Source organism: Lepisosteus platostomus, chromosome 3 (assembly GCF_059453375.1).
Source record: "Lepisosteus platostomus isolate fLepPlt1 chromosome 3, fLepPlt1.hap1, whole genome shotgun sequence".
Taxonomy (NCBI): domain Eukaryota; kingdom Metazoa; phylum Chordata; class Actinopteri; order Semionotiformes; family Lepisosteidae; genus Lepisosteus; species Lepisosteus platostomus.
Window position 1 is genome coordinate 70673147 of NC_142613.1, and position 15464 is coordinate 70688610.

The 15464-nt window shown below is 39.2% G+C and overlaps 1 protein-coding gene across 1 annotated transcript in view; it reads left to right on the top strand.

The window, feature by feature from the left end:
* The first annotated feature begins 3905 nt into the window (after window positions 1-3905).
* Window positions 3906-15464, top strand: part of cd109 (CD109 molecule) — a 37842-nt gene continuing 26283 nt past the window's right edge. Inside the window, exons 1-7 of the mRNA XM_088626662.1 lie at window positions 3906-4085; window positions 9156-9316; window positions 10607-10635; window positions 12158-12394; window positions 14005-14130; window positions 14418-14457; window positions 15363-15444. Of these exons, the coding sequence (XP_088482788.1) occupies window positions 4012-4085; window positions 9156-9316; window positions 10607-10635; window positions 12158-12394; window positions 14005-14130; window positions 14418-14457; window positions 15363-15444 (749 nt within the window). The 5' untranslated portion in view covers window positions 3906-4011. The remainder of the gene's footprint in view (window positions 4086-9155; window positions 9317-10606; window positions 10636-12157; window positions 12395-14004; window positions 14131-14417; window positions 14458-15362; window positions 15445-15464) is intronic.

Below are 15464 nucleotides of genomic sequence, written 5' to 3' on the forward strand. Positions count from 1 at the left end.
GATATCCACGCTCTCAGCTAGGGCTGTTTTTCCTAGAAGTCAGTTAACTGTATGCCTTTGGACTGTGAGAGGGAACCAGAGTACCCAGAGAAAACCCACACAAGTGTGGCGGGAAGATACAAACTCCGCACAGCACCCCTGGTCCAGAATTGAACTCAAGGCCCCACAACTGTGAGGCAGCAATACGAACCACTGTGCCAGCCCCAAGTGAATTTTATTCTTTGTGTTAGTTATTGTGATATTGGTATTTCGTGCTATTTCTGCTTTATTCATCAGCATTTGTGAGTTATTCAACATTTTTTACATCATAAACATGGTATACAGAGAAACTCACTGTGTTTTGCTCTGGAAACCTGTGGTCTGCTGCTGTTCATGTCCAACATGGCAATAATTTACAAAACTTGCTTTATTTTTGGATCTTTCTTTTTCAAATTTGTAGACTTTCAGTCAGACCTGCTGAATGGGAAACACATATACTCTAAGTACTGTTCTCCCTTTGACCAGTTAATTCTCGCTGGGATTAATCTGCTTTGCAAGCTGAAGTATATTCCTGACAAGTACAGGCCTTTAAGGCCTTCAATGTCTGTTCTCATATTTTCTCTTTGTTCTTCTAGAACAGTGGTTCTCAAACTTTTTGGACCAAGTACCACCCCTAATCCAACCAAAGCATCCAAGTACCACCTACAAGTCATCTTCTCATAGGAACCCCAGAAATTCTCAATGACCAACATGAGCGCGCGTGCACACACACTCACACATACATATAATAAATATTACAATAATAAACTTTATTTGATAAAGCGCATTTAAAGGTGGCTTCTCAAAGTGTTTTACAGAAAAAAAAACATTAACAACAACTAATAAAAAAGCACCATTTCAGTGAGAGGGGTGAGCCTGTTAAGGTGAGCAAAGCAGATGTGAATTAATTTTTCGAGCCTTGATACAATTCACAACCGAGTCTAACAGATATTAAATCGTCAGGTATTTTCTTGACGGCAAAGTTCTCGCGGTGGATGTTGAAATGCGTACATTAATTTCTGGAGCAACCTCTCTATTTCGTGCAACTACACCGTTATGTCGGCTCTACCACCGTCTGTACAAACTCAGACGCATTTTATCCAGTCGAGGCCATTCTCTTCGATAAATTCATTCGGAAGCTGAAATATGTGCTCTCCTGTAGTTCATGTTGGTAGCGGTTTACAGAACAAAAAGTCTTCATGGGACATGCCCTCAAACTCGTATCTAACGTAAACGAGTAAATTGGCCAAATCGACTACAGATTCATCTAATTGCAGTGAAAAACATCTGCTCATCTTAACGCGCTCTATCAGTGTACTTTTGATATAATCCTTCATTTCAATAATTCTATGAATGACTGTGTCTTTCAGGGGGAGGGGGGCAGCAGGTCGAGCTGTTTAGCAGCTTTTTCTCTACACATAATACGTGTCAGCTCTTTTACCAACGGTAAATAAGGTTCTTCAAAAATAGTGTAGCTTACCTGCTTTAGCAATACGCAAGCTTGCATTTTTCCGCGTTTCCGTTTTTATTTCCGTATTTATTTAAAGTTTTTATTTCATGCGCATGGGAGCGAAACACAGAGACGCTAGGTGTATTTTTCTCAAATTAGAACAGTTCTTAAATATTTTTCTGTTATCACGCTTTCGTGTGCTCACAAGATTACCTGCGTTCGTAGCACGCATTTCTATGCATTCCTGTGTTTACAACGTTGGCATTGTTCCAAAATCACGCACATTCTCCTTTCTCCCTATTTGCTGGAGATACAGTAGCTTTTTTTAAATACAATTGGTCACTTGCATCCGTAGCACGCATTCCTATAGAGTGGTATAGAATTACAGAGTATCTCTTGTGTCCACTGAAGTATTAGCGCGAACTGTATCGTAGTACGTAGGCTGCGTATTTGACACGTATTAAAATACAAAATATGAAAACCCGTCCCGATTTTTCAGCGCACACGACAAAGTTCCAGGGTCATTTGGCGTACCACTTGGCGGCACTCCACGTACCACTGCCGGTACGCGTACCACAGTTTGAGAGCCACTGTTCTAGAACACGGGTATTACCAAAATACCTTCCGGATCATTACTGTTTGCTTGTTATTCTTTACACATTCAAAGTGTAAAGTTATGTTAATCCAAAATATATAAAGGCTTCAAATTGTCATTGTACTAAAACAATCCCAAATAAAGTATTTAATTTTGGATAAAATTCTGTAGAACATTCTGTAGCTTCACCCTTTTTTGAGGTGTGGGGTTCATCAGTGCAGTGTAGATGTGTCTTGGGGTCTTGTTGATGTTTCCTGCTACATTTCAGATCCAACTGTCAATAGGGATATAGATGACCTGTAAATTGTAAATTTGCATCACGTAAGACAGTATTATAAGGCTAGGCTTCACCTTACTAAAAGAACAGAAGTTTAAAAGGTCTCAGTTCAGCTCAATTATGTGCAGAACATAAAGCTAATGATAGTTATTTGTTCAGGGAAAAAATAGTCATATACTGTAAGAAGATCAAAGATGATTGTTTATCACTTGAGGTTTTCTTTTTTACTTTGAATTATTTCCTTTTTTTTTATCCTTGATAGTAGTGGGAGCAGCCAGCTAAACCAAAGAGCATAAAAAGCTTATTCAAGACACATATTTGATAAGCAGATAGAGTGAAACTAACTTCCTGAACATTATGGGAAGGACAAAAACAGCAATGGTATTATATTGATATGCAAAGCCTCTTGTTAAATGAAAGGTGGTGACTCAAATTTTTAAGATGCTCCCACTTGTGTATTGTGTAACACACCACTAGAGATCCTTTCAATTTGAGTACACAATACACCGTGGAGTATTAAGTTACCACGTATATTAATGCTGTAGGTTTAGTCATTTTCTGGGAATCATTCACAAATTGAAAGATAATACCAAATATAGAAACCCTGGTCATGCCCAAGATAAATTGCCTGAAACTGTGAGATTACATTACATTAACCCTCTGAATGCCAGAATCAAGAAATGCACCATAACCAAAGTCTGTCCATTCACCTATTTGTAATAAGCACTTCTTCCAGTACGAGGTCATGGTGAACCAGAGACTAATCTGGCAGATAGCGGGTATAAGATGGGATGCACCCTATATGGTATGTCTTTCACAGGGCACACTTACACACTATACATATACTGTAGGGGACAGTTTTAGAGAGTAGGATAAATCAAAACAGAGTACCTGATAAAATCCTACACAGTTAAATTAGACCATACTGACTCCACACAGAGTGTGACCTCATCCAGACTTGATCCTTGGGCACACGGTCTGTGAGGAAGCAACTTCTCGCTCTACATTACCTTGCCAGCATCATGAACTCAGGTTTCCTTTTATTTTTCTTCTCTGAAAGAGCAATTTTTAAACGTGTATTTTTGTAAAGATCAAATAACATGATACTGCCGCATTACAATGTGGACAAATGTGGGCTGAAATTGGCACCGAAAAAAGGCCTACAAACAGGTGAAAGTTAGCTGCTTGCTTGTTGTTGGCTTCTCCCATTACATCACCAGGAACCAGCCTTTTTAAGGAAAAAGTAATGGTTTATATCATGCTAAAAAGAAAAACACAACATTTTGCCTGTGGAGCCTTCTTAAAAGAAGAGAAAGAAGAAGACTGAGAAGAAGCAATTGGGATGACTACAGCATATCCAACAAAAAAGTAACTTCTGAACCTCTAAGACCTAGTAGTAGAAGAGAGCCACGATGACTACTAAACAGAATCAAAAGAAAGCTGTAAGCTATTCGATTCAAATAATTATGCAATGCACTGACAAAAAATGGGTGTAATTCTATAAGGCTGTAGAAACAGGTAAAAGGACACTTCGTCTTTTCACCATGAGACCATTACGAGACCGAGTGTGGAACAGTAGGTGGAGTTTTGACAGAGGAGGTGAACAGTGTGTGTTGCAGAGGGGTCCTTGTCTTAAATGTGGCTTGGCACAGGTGCTTGAAGTCCTTGAGAATGATGCGGCTTAAAGTTTTTGTCATTTACGGGATCCTTGTAATCTCCGGGAGACTGCAAAATACCGTTGCAAGGTAACAGATGCCAAGACCTCTGGGCAAACAGAGGTTTTTGTTTTTCTTTGTTGCTTAGAAAATTATGGAAGCCCGTTTCCGCCAGGGAGTAAAAAAATGCGCTGTGGTATCTCGCAATTACGATTTAGTATCTCTGAATTGCGACTTAAAAACTCAGAATTGCGACTTCATATTTATGATTTAAAAACTCAGAATTACGACGTCATATCTCAGAACTGCGACTTAAAAACTCAGAATTACGACTTTATATCTCAGAATTGCGACTTGAAAACTCAGAATTACAATTTGAAAACTCAGAATTCTGACTTTATATCTCGGAATTGCGACTTCGAAAGCCCACATTTCATTGTCTGTCCTTTTGTTATTGTAACAGATTCGGGTTCTAGGGCTGGTGCCCTCGCCGCTCCCACCTTAGTTCGTGCCTCACTGCATGGGCTCGGACCCAGGTCTTGCCAGCTGAGCTAAAGAAGACCTTCTTTTTTAAGTAAAAAGGGACATACAATGGAAATATGTAAAAAAGTTAAGTTTCAGCTTTTATAATTGTGAATTCCTCTGGATGTGAAGTATCTATTTCTGTATCTTTTTTCATATTCTGTCTGCGTTTTTGTATTTCTGGTGTTTAAAAACTTTTTTAAAAAGCCCACCGTCCACTACTCCACCCATGTACTATGGAAGCCTCACTGGCGGAAATGGGATTCCATAAAAATTAGTGTAATTGATTTTTATTAGGGCACTGTACAAGACAAGTCTTCAGATCTATATATCCTATGATCCTGTACGATTTATGAATATGGTGTAACGGAACGGCCGACATACAGGTTGTAAGATCTGGTTGCAGTGTGGTGACGGCACCGCCCTCCCCTGCGCATACCAGGTTAAAGAAAGTGTTCTTTAGCTCAGCTGGCAAGACCTGGGTTTGGGCCCATGCAGTGAGGCACGAACTAGGGTGGAAGCGGCGAGGGCACAAGCCCTAGAACCCGAATCTGTTACAATAACAAAGGGACAGACAATGAAATGTGGGCTATTTCAAAGTCGCAAATGTGAGCTAAAACGTCGCAATTGCGAGATGTAGTATAAAGTCGGAATTCTGAGATATCAAGTCACAATTGCGAGATATCATAGCGCCTTTTTTTACCCCCTGGCGGAAACAGGCTTCCGTAGAAAATGGATGTGCAGAGATTTATTTTAGGCTGAGAAACTGGAATGATTGGTGTTTATGTGTAGTCTCAGATAAAGAAGGTTTGGGCACCTGAAATGATTTTTAAAAAGTCAGAAGTACAGTATTTGTCATTTCTACACAATCTAAAGAGGATCTTGAAACATCAAGATCAAAATATCAGGGGTTTTATAAAAAATAAATTAAACAGCATAAATAAAATGACGTGATTGTAATTATTTAAAAAGTAACATTTTAATTTTCTATACACACAACATAGTGTTGGACAGATTTCCAAAACAGGTTGAGTTAGTTATTGGGTTAGTAAAAACAAAACTCTTGAAAACTCAATTTATTTGTTCATGAACATTAACATTCTTAATCATTGCATCAAATTGCCTAAATTTACCCATTTATTCTGTTTGGATTTAATTACATTTAATTTCATTTTTAATCCATTTTTAATAGCTTACAAGAACCATAGACTGAAGGATTTAGTGCTGGGTGACTAAACAGTTCTCAAACAGAAGCATTTACATTTTTAAAAAACACTCTTAACAACCTTTTTATTTTTCCAGGACAATACTGTACCAATTACTAACACTACTACAACACAGGTGAAAATTGACTAAAATGGGTTTGGAGTGGATGCATGTATGTTTGTTGTTTTGATTTTTGTTAAACTGGGGCAACAAGGTCGCTCAAGTCTTATGGCAGGACCACCTTATGGCAGAATAGTATTGTTACAGCTTTGGGTGACTTGAGAAGTGTCTCTTAGATTTCAGATAATGTTTGTGACACTGGGAAGAGTAAACACTTCTAACTTCAAAGCAGAGAGGATGTTTGGATTAATGATTGCAAAGGAGCAGGGCAGGAAGACACAGTATAAATTGAAATTAAGAGCACAGGAGAGAAAAAGGAGCAGGACAGAAGGACAAAAAAAGGAGAGCAGAGGGAGAAGAGAGAGGTTGGGACTTGAAGCCTGTGCCAGGCGAGAGCCCCTACTTCGTGATCATCCAAATCAGTCCTGACCAGAGCTCAGTATTTGAACCTTGTTAGAGAGAGCCTGCTATTCAGTGTTTTTAGGGAACTTGGGTTTCCTGTTAACTCAGTTAGAAACGTCTTTCCTGATTAGGGTGCATTTTATGGATAGGCATATGGGTTCCCCATTTATTTTGTGGTATCTAGGGTGCAAATCCTGCAGCTGGCAAAGGAATCCTACTCCGTTGGGCCCCTGAGCAAGGCCCTTAACCCCAACTGCTCCAGGGGTGCTGTACAATGGCTGACCCTGCGCTCTGACCCCAAGCTTCTCTCCCTGTCTGTGTGTCTGTGTCTCATTGAGAAAAGCTGGGGTATGCGAAAAGATTAATTCCTAATGCAAGAAATTGTATAGGGCTAATAAAGAAACATTATTATCTCTTGTGTGGCCTCTGTAGGCGTATTAAGAGTTAAGCAGTCTGGGGTTTTCTGGGTGACCAGGATGTCAGGCCTTTGAAGCACCTTGTTTATAAATACTATATATAGAATAACATGTTTTGTTGTGTGTTGTGTCATTGTTTTAAAATATCCGTCCAGCTCCATTTGTAACAGTATATACTATTAAAATTCAAGTAATGTACACACAGGCCACAACATGGTAGTGGTTTGTGTCTGGTACCTTTAAAGGGAAATCTGATACAAAGCAATATCAGACATTAACCACACACAGATAGTATTCACATTGCATTAGTTCATTGTATACAATTTGTATGCTGTTAAACAGTGGTTCCTTGCCTTAGTCCTGGGGGACTACTTGGTTTGCTGTTTTTTATCTAGGTGATTTCTCCAGTGCTAATGGATTATTTTTAGTAAAAAAATATTTTTAATTTATGTAATTGTTTGCTTAGACAGTTGAATAACGTTCCTGTGCGCTGGATATTTCAGAAATACCCTGAATTCAAGGGTGCTCTTGCACACTACAGCATGACTGAAGAATTTCACAAATCTTCTCATCTTGCTCTTTTTCCATACAGGGATGTTTTAGGCAATGCACCTAAAAGAGTCCCGAAACTGTTCTGAAACAATCACAATTCCCGTTTGACCAATAAAGAGCAGAAAGCAGATCTTAGAATGTGCCCCACATTGAGAACCGAAATCAGTTAGCTTGTGGTTAAGGAATAACTCAGCTAAAGCAAAACCCAGAAGGAAAAGTGGTCCTTGAGGACCTGGATTGGGAACAACTGCCCTAAAAGATTTTCCTAACACAGTGTAAAAAGTCTTCTTATTACATCTCCTGCATTTTGTAAAGATGCCTTCCCCATGTACCACAAGAGAAGACAGTTGTATTGACTTTTTCTGACATAGCTCACTCTGTAAAATGCCCACTTGGTGATAACTTCAGGCTATGAGCAACAAATGGCCTGAAGCTTTAAGAGCAGGGGGGCTTTCCGACCTCCAATATTGAAGAGAAGCGCGAACCTGTGGCAGAGAACAAGCAATGTGTCTCTATCTTCCCAGTCCAAGAGAGAATGTGAGTCTGAGGCCGTGAGAGTGAGGCAGGTGAATGCACTAGAGACAGTCGGCAAAACAGCATATTCCACAGTGTCCCTGCCTGTTTTGGGAAGCAGCGGTGCATCTGGTCAAGGATGGTCTCCCCAGCAGGCACACAGACAGGAAATCAATTCTCCCAGGAGCAGACGACGACAATCTGCCCACACAGGAGGAGAGCCATTAAGCAACGAATCATGCTGGTTCCCTGGTTATGTTACTAGCAGAGGATGATAAGCTAGGGTCAGTCTTGGAGCTCTTGCATGGGAGAAAAGCAAACTACAATAAAGCGGACAATACTGATTTTTGTGCAAGTGTGGAGAGGTGGCGTACAGTAGGTGGCAGCCAAAGTGAGGCCCTACCTCCAGTGGCCAGTACCAGATTTCCCTTTGGAAGAAGAGGGAAATTTCCAATGATGGAGGCAACAGGATGGAAGCCCATCCCAGGGAGTTCCAAAGAAGAGTAGCCAGCAGCTGGGAAGCACCAGTGTTCCCCAGAGAAGCAGCACAATGTGGAAAGTAAATTGGGAAACTTCCTTGTGTTCTGGTTCATTCCAGAGAACACTGTGGAGAGTTCCCTACAGATCCTTATTACAACGGTCAGCCCTCGTGTGGTACTTGTGTGGTGTGGAGACTGGGGGGAGACTGGCTCCTGGAGATGAGCCCCTGGCAATAGAGAAGGTCTGGCTGGGAATCCAATAGGAGCTGACAACTGAGCTCTGTACTGTATACAGTCGGCCATGGAGTATTTTGTGCTCTTCAAATATCTCTCTTAGGAACGGCACAGAGCTCTCCAAACAACCTGCACAAGGTCTTAGGAATAAAACTGAGAGAACCCCAGGTGACATCTGCGTCTGGCTTTTAAGGGGGAATGGAAATCAGAAACAGGTGCAGGTAATGGGGCAGAACAAGGAAGGGCTGGAGAGCCCTTAAGAGGAGGAGTAGCGATCGTGACATAGTCAGCATGTACCAGCATGTCTCTGGACTGTGGGAAGAAACCAGAGCACCCAAAAGAAATACCTGGGACGTGGGGAGAATATAGAAACTCCACACTCCGTATGAATTGAACCCAGGGCCCTAGCTCTGCAAGGCAGCAATGCCAACCTCTGTGCCACCATGCTGCCCTGCTTCAGAGATTTCTGAAATCCCAGCAATGTACAATGTTTAATTTGTTACATTAGTTAACAGTTTTCAACATCAAGCATATTCAATTTATATATACCTGCAAACTGGATGAAGGCAATCATACAGTAACAATCAAAGGCAGAAAATCTGAGATAAACTTCTTTCACCCATTAAAGTGCAAGGTTGGGTAAATTGTTTGTTTCCTATAGGGGTTTACAGTACTGAACTACTGTACCACTTACTAGTTTTTACTTTTGATTTCAGCCCTTCTTATCTGATCACAGCACCCAGATTCTTGCGTCCTGCTGTCCCCAGCACACTGACGGTGGCACTTTTGAGGAGCCCTCCTGATTTTGTCAAAATCATGGCAGAGATCCTCAGTGGGAACTTCAGTTTGGTTAAAAGCGAAGCCACTTTTAAAGGAGGCAAGTAGGACATTTCGGAATAGGAAGTGAACGCATTGTGTGTGAGAAAGATTGTAAAGATCCGAGCTTAAAATGTAATAAGAGTATAACACTAAACAGTTTAAAATATTTTGAATGTAATCATTTATTCTTTGCAAGAAGATGTAGCAGAAAAATGTAGAAGAATACATTATGATCTCATTGCTACCGAAGCAGATAACAAGGTTTAAAGCTTAATATATTAAGATGGATTATGCTCTTCGGCCTCAAGGGTATTCAGTGTTGATGTTACCTTCATTTTTCTTAAACATATCTTTAAACTGCTTTTCTTGTTAAACACAAGGCCCAGGATTTGACGTTTACCTTTCTTCTACAGTGCTTATGTTGCAGTATACTTTAATATGTAACACCAGAAGGGATGTTGAATACAATCTTGAATTGACATAACCTGAAATAAAAATTCCTTTAATTATCTTTAAAGAATGCTGCATTTTCAAATTCGGGAGCTGAATAATATGACAAATTATGTTACAAGAAGGATAAATGAAACACTTTTGGTAGCCTGAAGCTTTATCTTAACCTCTTTGAAGAAGACAACAGAACATTTACCCCCTTCCCTACCTATTTACTTGGATAATTTTGCAATTCTGCCTTGCTCATATGACTGAAGCCTTATACGGTGCCTGCAGTCTTAGAGAAAGGGCAGTGAAACCAGTGGGTTTAAACTTTCACACATTTTTTTTTCCTTCAAAAATCACAAATTGTAAAAGAAGCTTTGGTTGTTGAGTTTATGTTGCACTGGTTAGTTGTCAAAATAGCATATATAGAAAATTATAAGAGGATTCATATTGAAATGCTCCTGAAATCTATATAATAGATTGATAGTATAAAGTATATACAGTATATAGTATAATAGATTGATAGTATAGGCCTGCATTCATATATTCCTTCTTGCACTGTTATAGCATTCAGCTCTATTATACTGTATGTACAGTAATTAGAAATTAAATATCCCTGAAACAGAAGAGTGGAAGGGTTTGAATTCTGCAATGCTGTTCACAGATGGTTTTACTCTACTTGTTTTACATGAAGATACAATTTGTTATTCCCTAATGTCATTTTCACAATTCAGAGTCATCTTCTTCTTGTCAGCAATCCTGTAAAAAGAAAAACTAACTTTTGAGAAATTTTAATTAATGTGCAAAATTTTGAATAGACAAATAAATAATTATTCATAAACATTAATCATAGAACAAAATTTGCGATTTAAAAAAATAATTTATTGCAAGCTATTTTGTTTTGTTTTTGAAGGTTCAATTGGGATACTAGAGATACCTTCAGTAAGTATTGTTTACAGGTTCTTGTGAAATGTTTATACCTTTTTGAATCTTACAAGAGCTCCATGTGTATATTTCCACCACATTTAGGCGCTTTTTTGTGCAGCAAAGGCAGTGTAGTTGATTTGATCTATTTTGTGAAATGTGTGCTGCAAAGCAGAACAAAAATGTTATCGTGGAATTATTATAACAAAAAAAGTTGCAAGCAACAATAATTGTTTTGTCAAAATGTAATCTTACAATTCCTTTCTCTTATATATAAATACTTGCCTGCTGTCCACAACTCTGTGCACATCTTCTCTACTACCCTTCCTGCACCCCAGCTTCACATATGCAGCTGTCTCCCTGGCTCATTCCTTGTAAGTGAGAGGGCAGTGTTACAGCTCAGACCCTCCACCAGGGCTGTCAGCCAAATACAGTACGAAAGTATTAAGTATTCAATTGCCATATATCTCTTAGCTTCGTTTGTTGTAATTAGGATTTGACTGCACTACTGAAAAAATAACTCTAGTTTTTATTATTATTGCCAAATTTGGTGGTGGTTAGCATTGCTGCCTCACAGTGTTGGAGTCCTGGGTTTGATTATAGACCTGGGTGGCTCTCTTCGCTTATAATTAATAATAATAATAATAATAATAATAATAATTGCTTACACTTATATAGCGCTTTTCTGGACACTCCACTTAAAGCGCTTTACAGGTAATGGGGATCCCCTCAACCACCAATGTGCAGCATCCACCTGGATGATGCGATGGCAGCCATAGTGCACCAGAACGCTCACCACACACCAGCTATCAGTGGGGAGGAGAGCCAATTCATAGAGGGGAATTATTAGGAGGTCATGATTGGTAAGGGCCAATGGGAAATTTGGCCAGGACGCCGGGGTTACACCCCTACTCTTTTCGAGAAACGCCCTGGGATTTTTAATGACCACAGAGAGTCAGGACCTCGGTTTTACGTCTCGTCCAAAGGACGGCGCCTGTTTTACAGTATAGTGTCCCCGTCACTTTACTGGGGCATTAGAACCCACATGGACCACAGGGTGAGCGCCCCCTGCTGGCCCCACTAACACCACTTCCAGCAGCAACCTTAGTTTTTCCCAGGAGGTCTCCCATCCAGGTACTGACCAGGCTCACACCTGCTGAGCTTCAGTGAGGCTGCCAGTTGTGAGGTGCAGGGAGATATGGCTGCTTAGTTTGTATGTTTTCCCTGTGTTAGTGTGGGTTTCCTCCAGGTGCTCTGGTTTCCTCCCACTGTACAAAGCACTGCTGTTGGTGCCCTGTCCAGGGTGTACCCTGCCTTGCTCCCATTGCTTCCCTGTAGCCCTGTATGGGATAAAATGGCTAGGAAACGAATTGCCAGATGTTTAGCTAAAAACTAAGGCCGTTTTCTAAACCTACACCCACAATCATTGCTACATTTCTCTGACTTCACGCTTATACTGTAATTCATTTTTCATTGGTTATTCTGTCAATATTTTTTTTTTAGATTTGTTGGTAGTTCTTTTCTTCTCCTTTTCCACCAGGTTCCCAAAGAAAACCTGAAAGATAAGGCCGGTTATCAGCTTGTTGTGAGTGGATATGTTCAAAACAAGCTGGTTTTCACTAACAAAACTGAACTTGAGTTCAACCCAAAGAGCTTCTCTATCTTCATTCAGACTGACAGGCCCAAATACAAGCCAGGGCAGAGTGTTAAAATCCGGGCTGTGTCTGTTTACCCTGACCTGAAGCCTTCTAAGAGCCAAGTAGATATAGGCATCAAGGTGAGTGAAAACACATCAAGTTCAAGTTCAAGTTTCAAGTTTATTGTAATTACACTCATATACATGGTATATGGTATAACGAAATGCTATTTAGCTAGCTCTCAGACATAAGTAGTAGAAAGAGAAAAAAACAACAACAACAACAACAATACAATTGTGTAGCAAAAGAAAGACAGAGACAACAGGCAGTGTGCAAAAAACAACAACAGACGATGTGCAAAAAAACAACAACAGGCAATGTGCAAAAAAAACAACAGGCAATGTGCAAAAAACAACAAAGAAGGATGTGCTAACAAGAGAGCTAGCTCAGTTATTCCATTATAATAAAAATAAAACAGTGAGGAAATTGAAAGAAAAAATTCTTTAAAGTTTCCTGCCCTGGAAATGGAAAATTGGTTAGGAAAAAATGGTCAGGAATGACAACACATGACCATCCTCTCGCAAAGTAAAAACGTACAAGAGGGACTCTGAGGAGCACTCTTCTTTAACAAAATAAAATTGAGGAAATTAATTGGAACAAAAACAGTTCACATCCTAAACACAAAGAAATTCGTTAACTTGAAAAAAAGTTTACTTCATATCCGGTATTTCAATTCTGATACCGTTTAGCAAGGAGGTTTTCCACCGGTCCTGAGGAATGCCTCTGTGTGCTGATTTCTGATATCTCTCTTAACCTGATCTCTGATCTCTCAACCACTTGTGCTAATTGATGCTTTAATGTTCTGCTTGTTTCTTTATATTATTTTTTTTCTGCACCCAGTCCTTGGTTTGAATAATGTCCCTGACAACTGAAGCATGCAGACCTGTATGCAGTCTGTCTTCAACTTGCTTATTCAGCATTTATTCTGCTATTTCTCCCTAAGATATCTGCTCTTATTCAGATGACTATCTAATGGTGTTCAGAGAAATGTGTGAATTACAATATATCCGACACTCCCATAGTGAGCTTTTTGTATTCCTCCTGAAGATGTCCAATTTGTTATATTTTAAGCAACATACCCAAAAAAGTGAAGTTTATTTTACACTTACAACATTGCTATCTGTTTCTATTGTTTGAAATCTAAAAAATGCAACATTTGCACCTATATCTTGCAATTGATGATAATGTTCTATTTGGGGTCCTTTAATAATGTTTTTATAATGATATTGAATGTTTTTGTTGGAACAAAAATCAGAACACATTAAAGATCTGCAGAACTAGTTTGCTATCAAATACCTCTCCAATCTGCCCTTTTCTTCATACCTATTTACATTACTATCCCACCTCCTTTCACCTTTCTGTTCCCAGCAAACAGGGAACGGTCACCATCTTGACTCACCGAACTGCTCTGACTTAGGAAACAAAATGGTGGACCGTGGCTTCCTCTACAGTTTATAGTTTTGGGATCTGTTTTCCTGCCAAGTATTTTAACAGTCAGAGATTTTAACAAATTACTTGCAAAAGACCATAGTATGCCATTTACATGACAGATTAATTAGAATTACGGGTACTTAAGGTGAAAAGTCATAAAATTGATTTGTTTTAAGTAAATTCGGTACATTTGTACACCTACATTAATCACCGTTCATGCTTTACAAAGTAAAAATAATATTCGTTTTTTTTCCGACAGGATCCTCAGGGAAATTTGATACAACAGTGGCTATCACTGGATAGCAGGCTGGGGGTTGTATCACAGGAGTTTCATTTATCCGAAAACCCTCCCCTTGGCACGTGGTCTATCGAAGCTTCTGGAAATGTAAGTTTGAACCAGACTAAACCGCAGTGTATAACACTGAAACCAATACTACGCTTGCATCTGTTGTGCTGTTTTGAATACTTTAGTTTTATAACTCAAAATAATTGACTTTCAAGTTTGTTTTTCCAACTTCATTTTTTAAAGTTATTTAGAACAATAATTTTAGTAAAACTATGCTTTTGGAGACCTAATGAATGCACTTTATGGAAAAATATTGCATTTAAAGCATGAGACTTCAGAGATGACAGAAAAGTCCTCATGATTGTGATGCATTTTCTGTTTTTCAGGGGGTGCTGTCAGTAAAGAATTTCATTGTTGCTGAATATGGTAAGCTGTTTTTCAGTGTGGCTGCAAAAGCACAGTCTATGCCAATAGGTATTATTCTTGACAGGAAAGGAAACAATGTAGGGTGTAACCTTTTCCTTAGGCACTGATTTGTAACTTCTTTAGTTTCAGGTCATTATAGAACTAGAAACAAGGGACAGGGAAGAATTTGAAAACTAATACTCAGTTTTCAGCTTAGAGCCTTAGTCTTGTTTTAATGTAGGGAGGAAACACATTCTTTCATTCCTATGAAATTTAAGCAGTTCGTAATTTCAACAACATTAATTGGCAGAGTTTGACACCAGTCTAGAGTACAGTAATTGACTTGATCAAAGACTTGCTTGTTATAAATAATAATAAACTTTATTTTATATACAGCCTTCAAAGGTGGCTTCTCAGATTGCTTTACAGAATGACAACAACAATAAATAAAAAGAATACACAAGAAAAAACACAATTACAATACATAGAGGAGACCATGGATGGTAGTACTAAGAATAGTAGGAGCAGAGGGGTAAAGAGTGGAACCAGTTAAGTAAAGGCTCTTCTAAAGAAGAAGGCTTTGAGTCTGGATTTGAAGGAGTTTAGAGAAGGTGACTCTCTGATATCCTTGGGGAGAGAGTTCCAGAGCTTGGGGGCATAGCAGGAGAAGGCCCTGTCGCCCATACAATGTAGACGGGCTTGGGGGACAGTAAGGAGACCAGAATGAGAAAAGCGAAGGTTGCGAGGTGGGGAGTAGGGCGATAATAGTTCAGACAGGTACTGAGGTGCCAAGCCATGCAGAGTCTTATAGGTGAGCCTTTTGTCTGTATGAAAAAAATAAGATTATTAAATTGATCTTTGCCATTTAATGTTATATTAGCTTAGAATAATTTCTTTTTTTCAAATGTTAATTATGTTGTTCACAGTGGTGCCCACATTTGAAGTATTGATACAGACACCTTCAGTGTTTAATTATGAAGATGGCGTAAGTGGGACTGTCACTGCCAAGTGAGTTTTAGATACAAGAA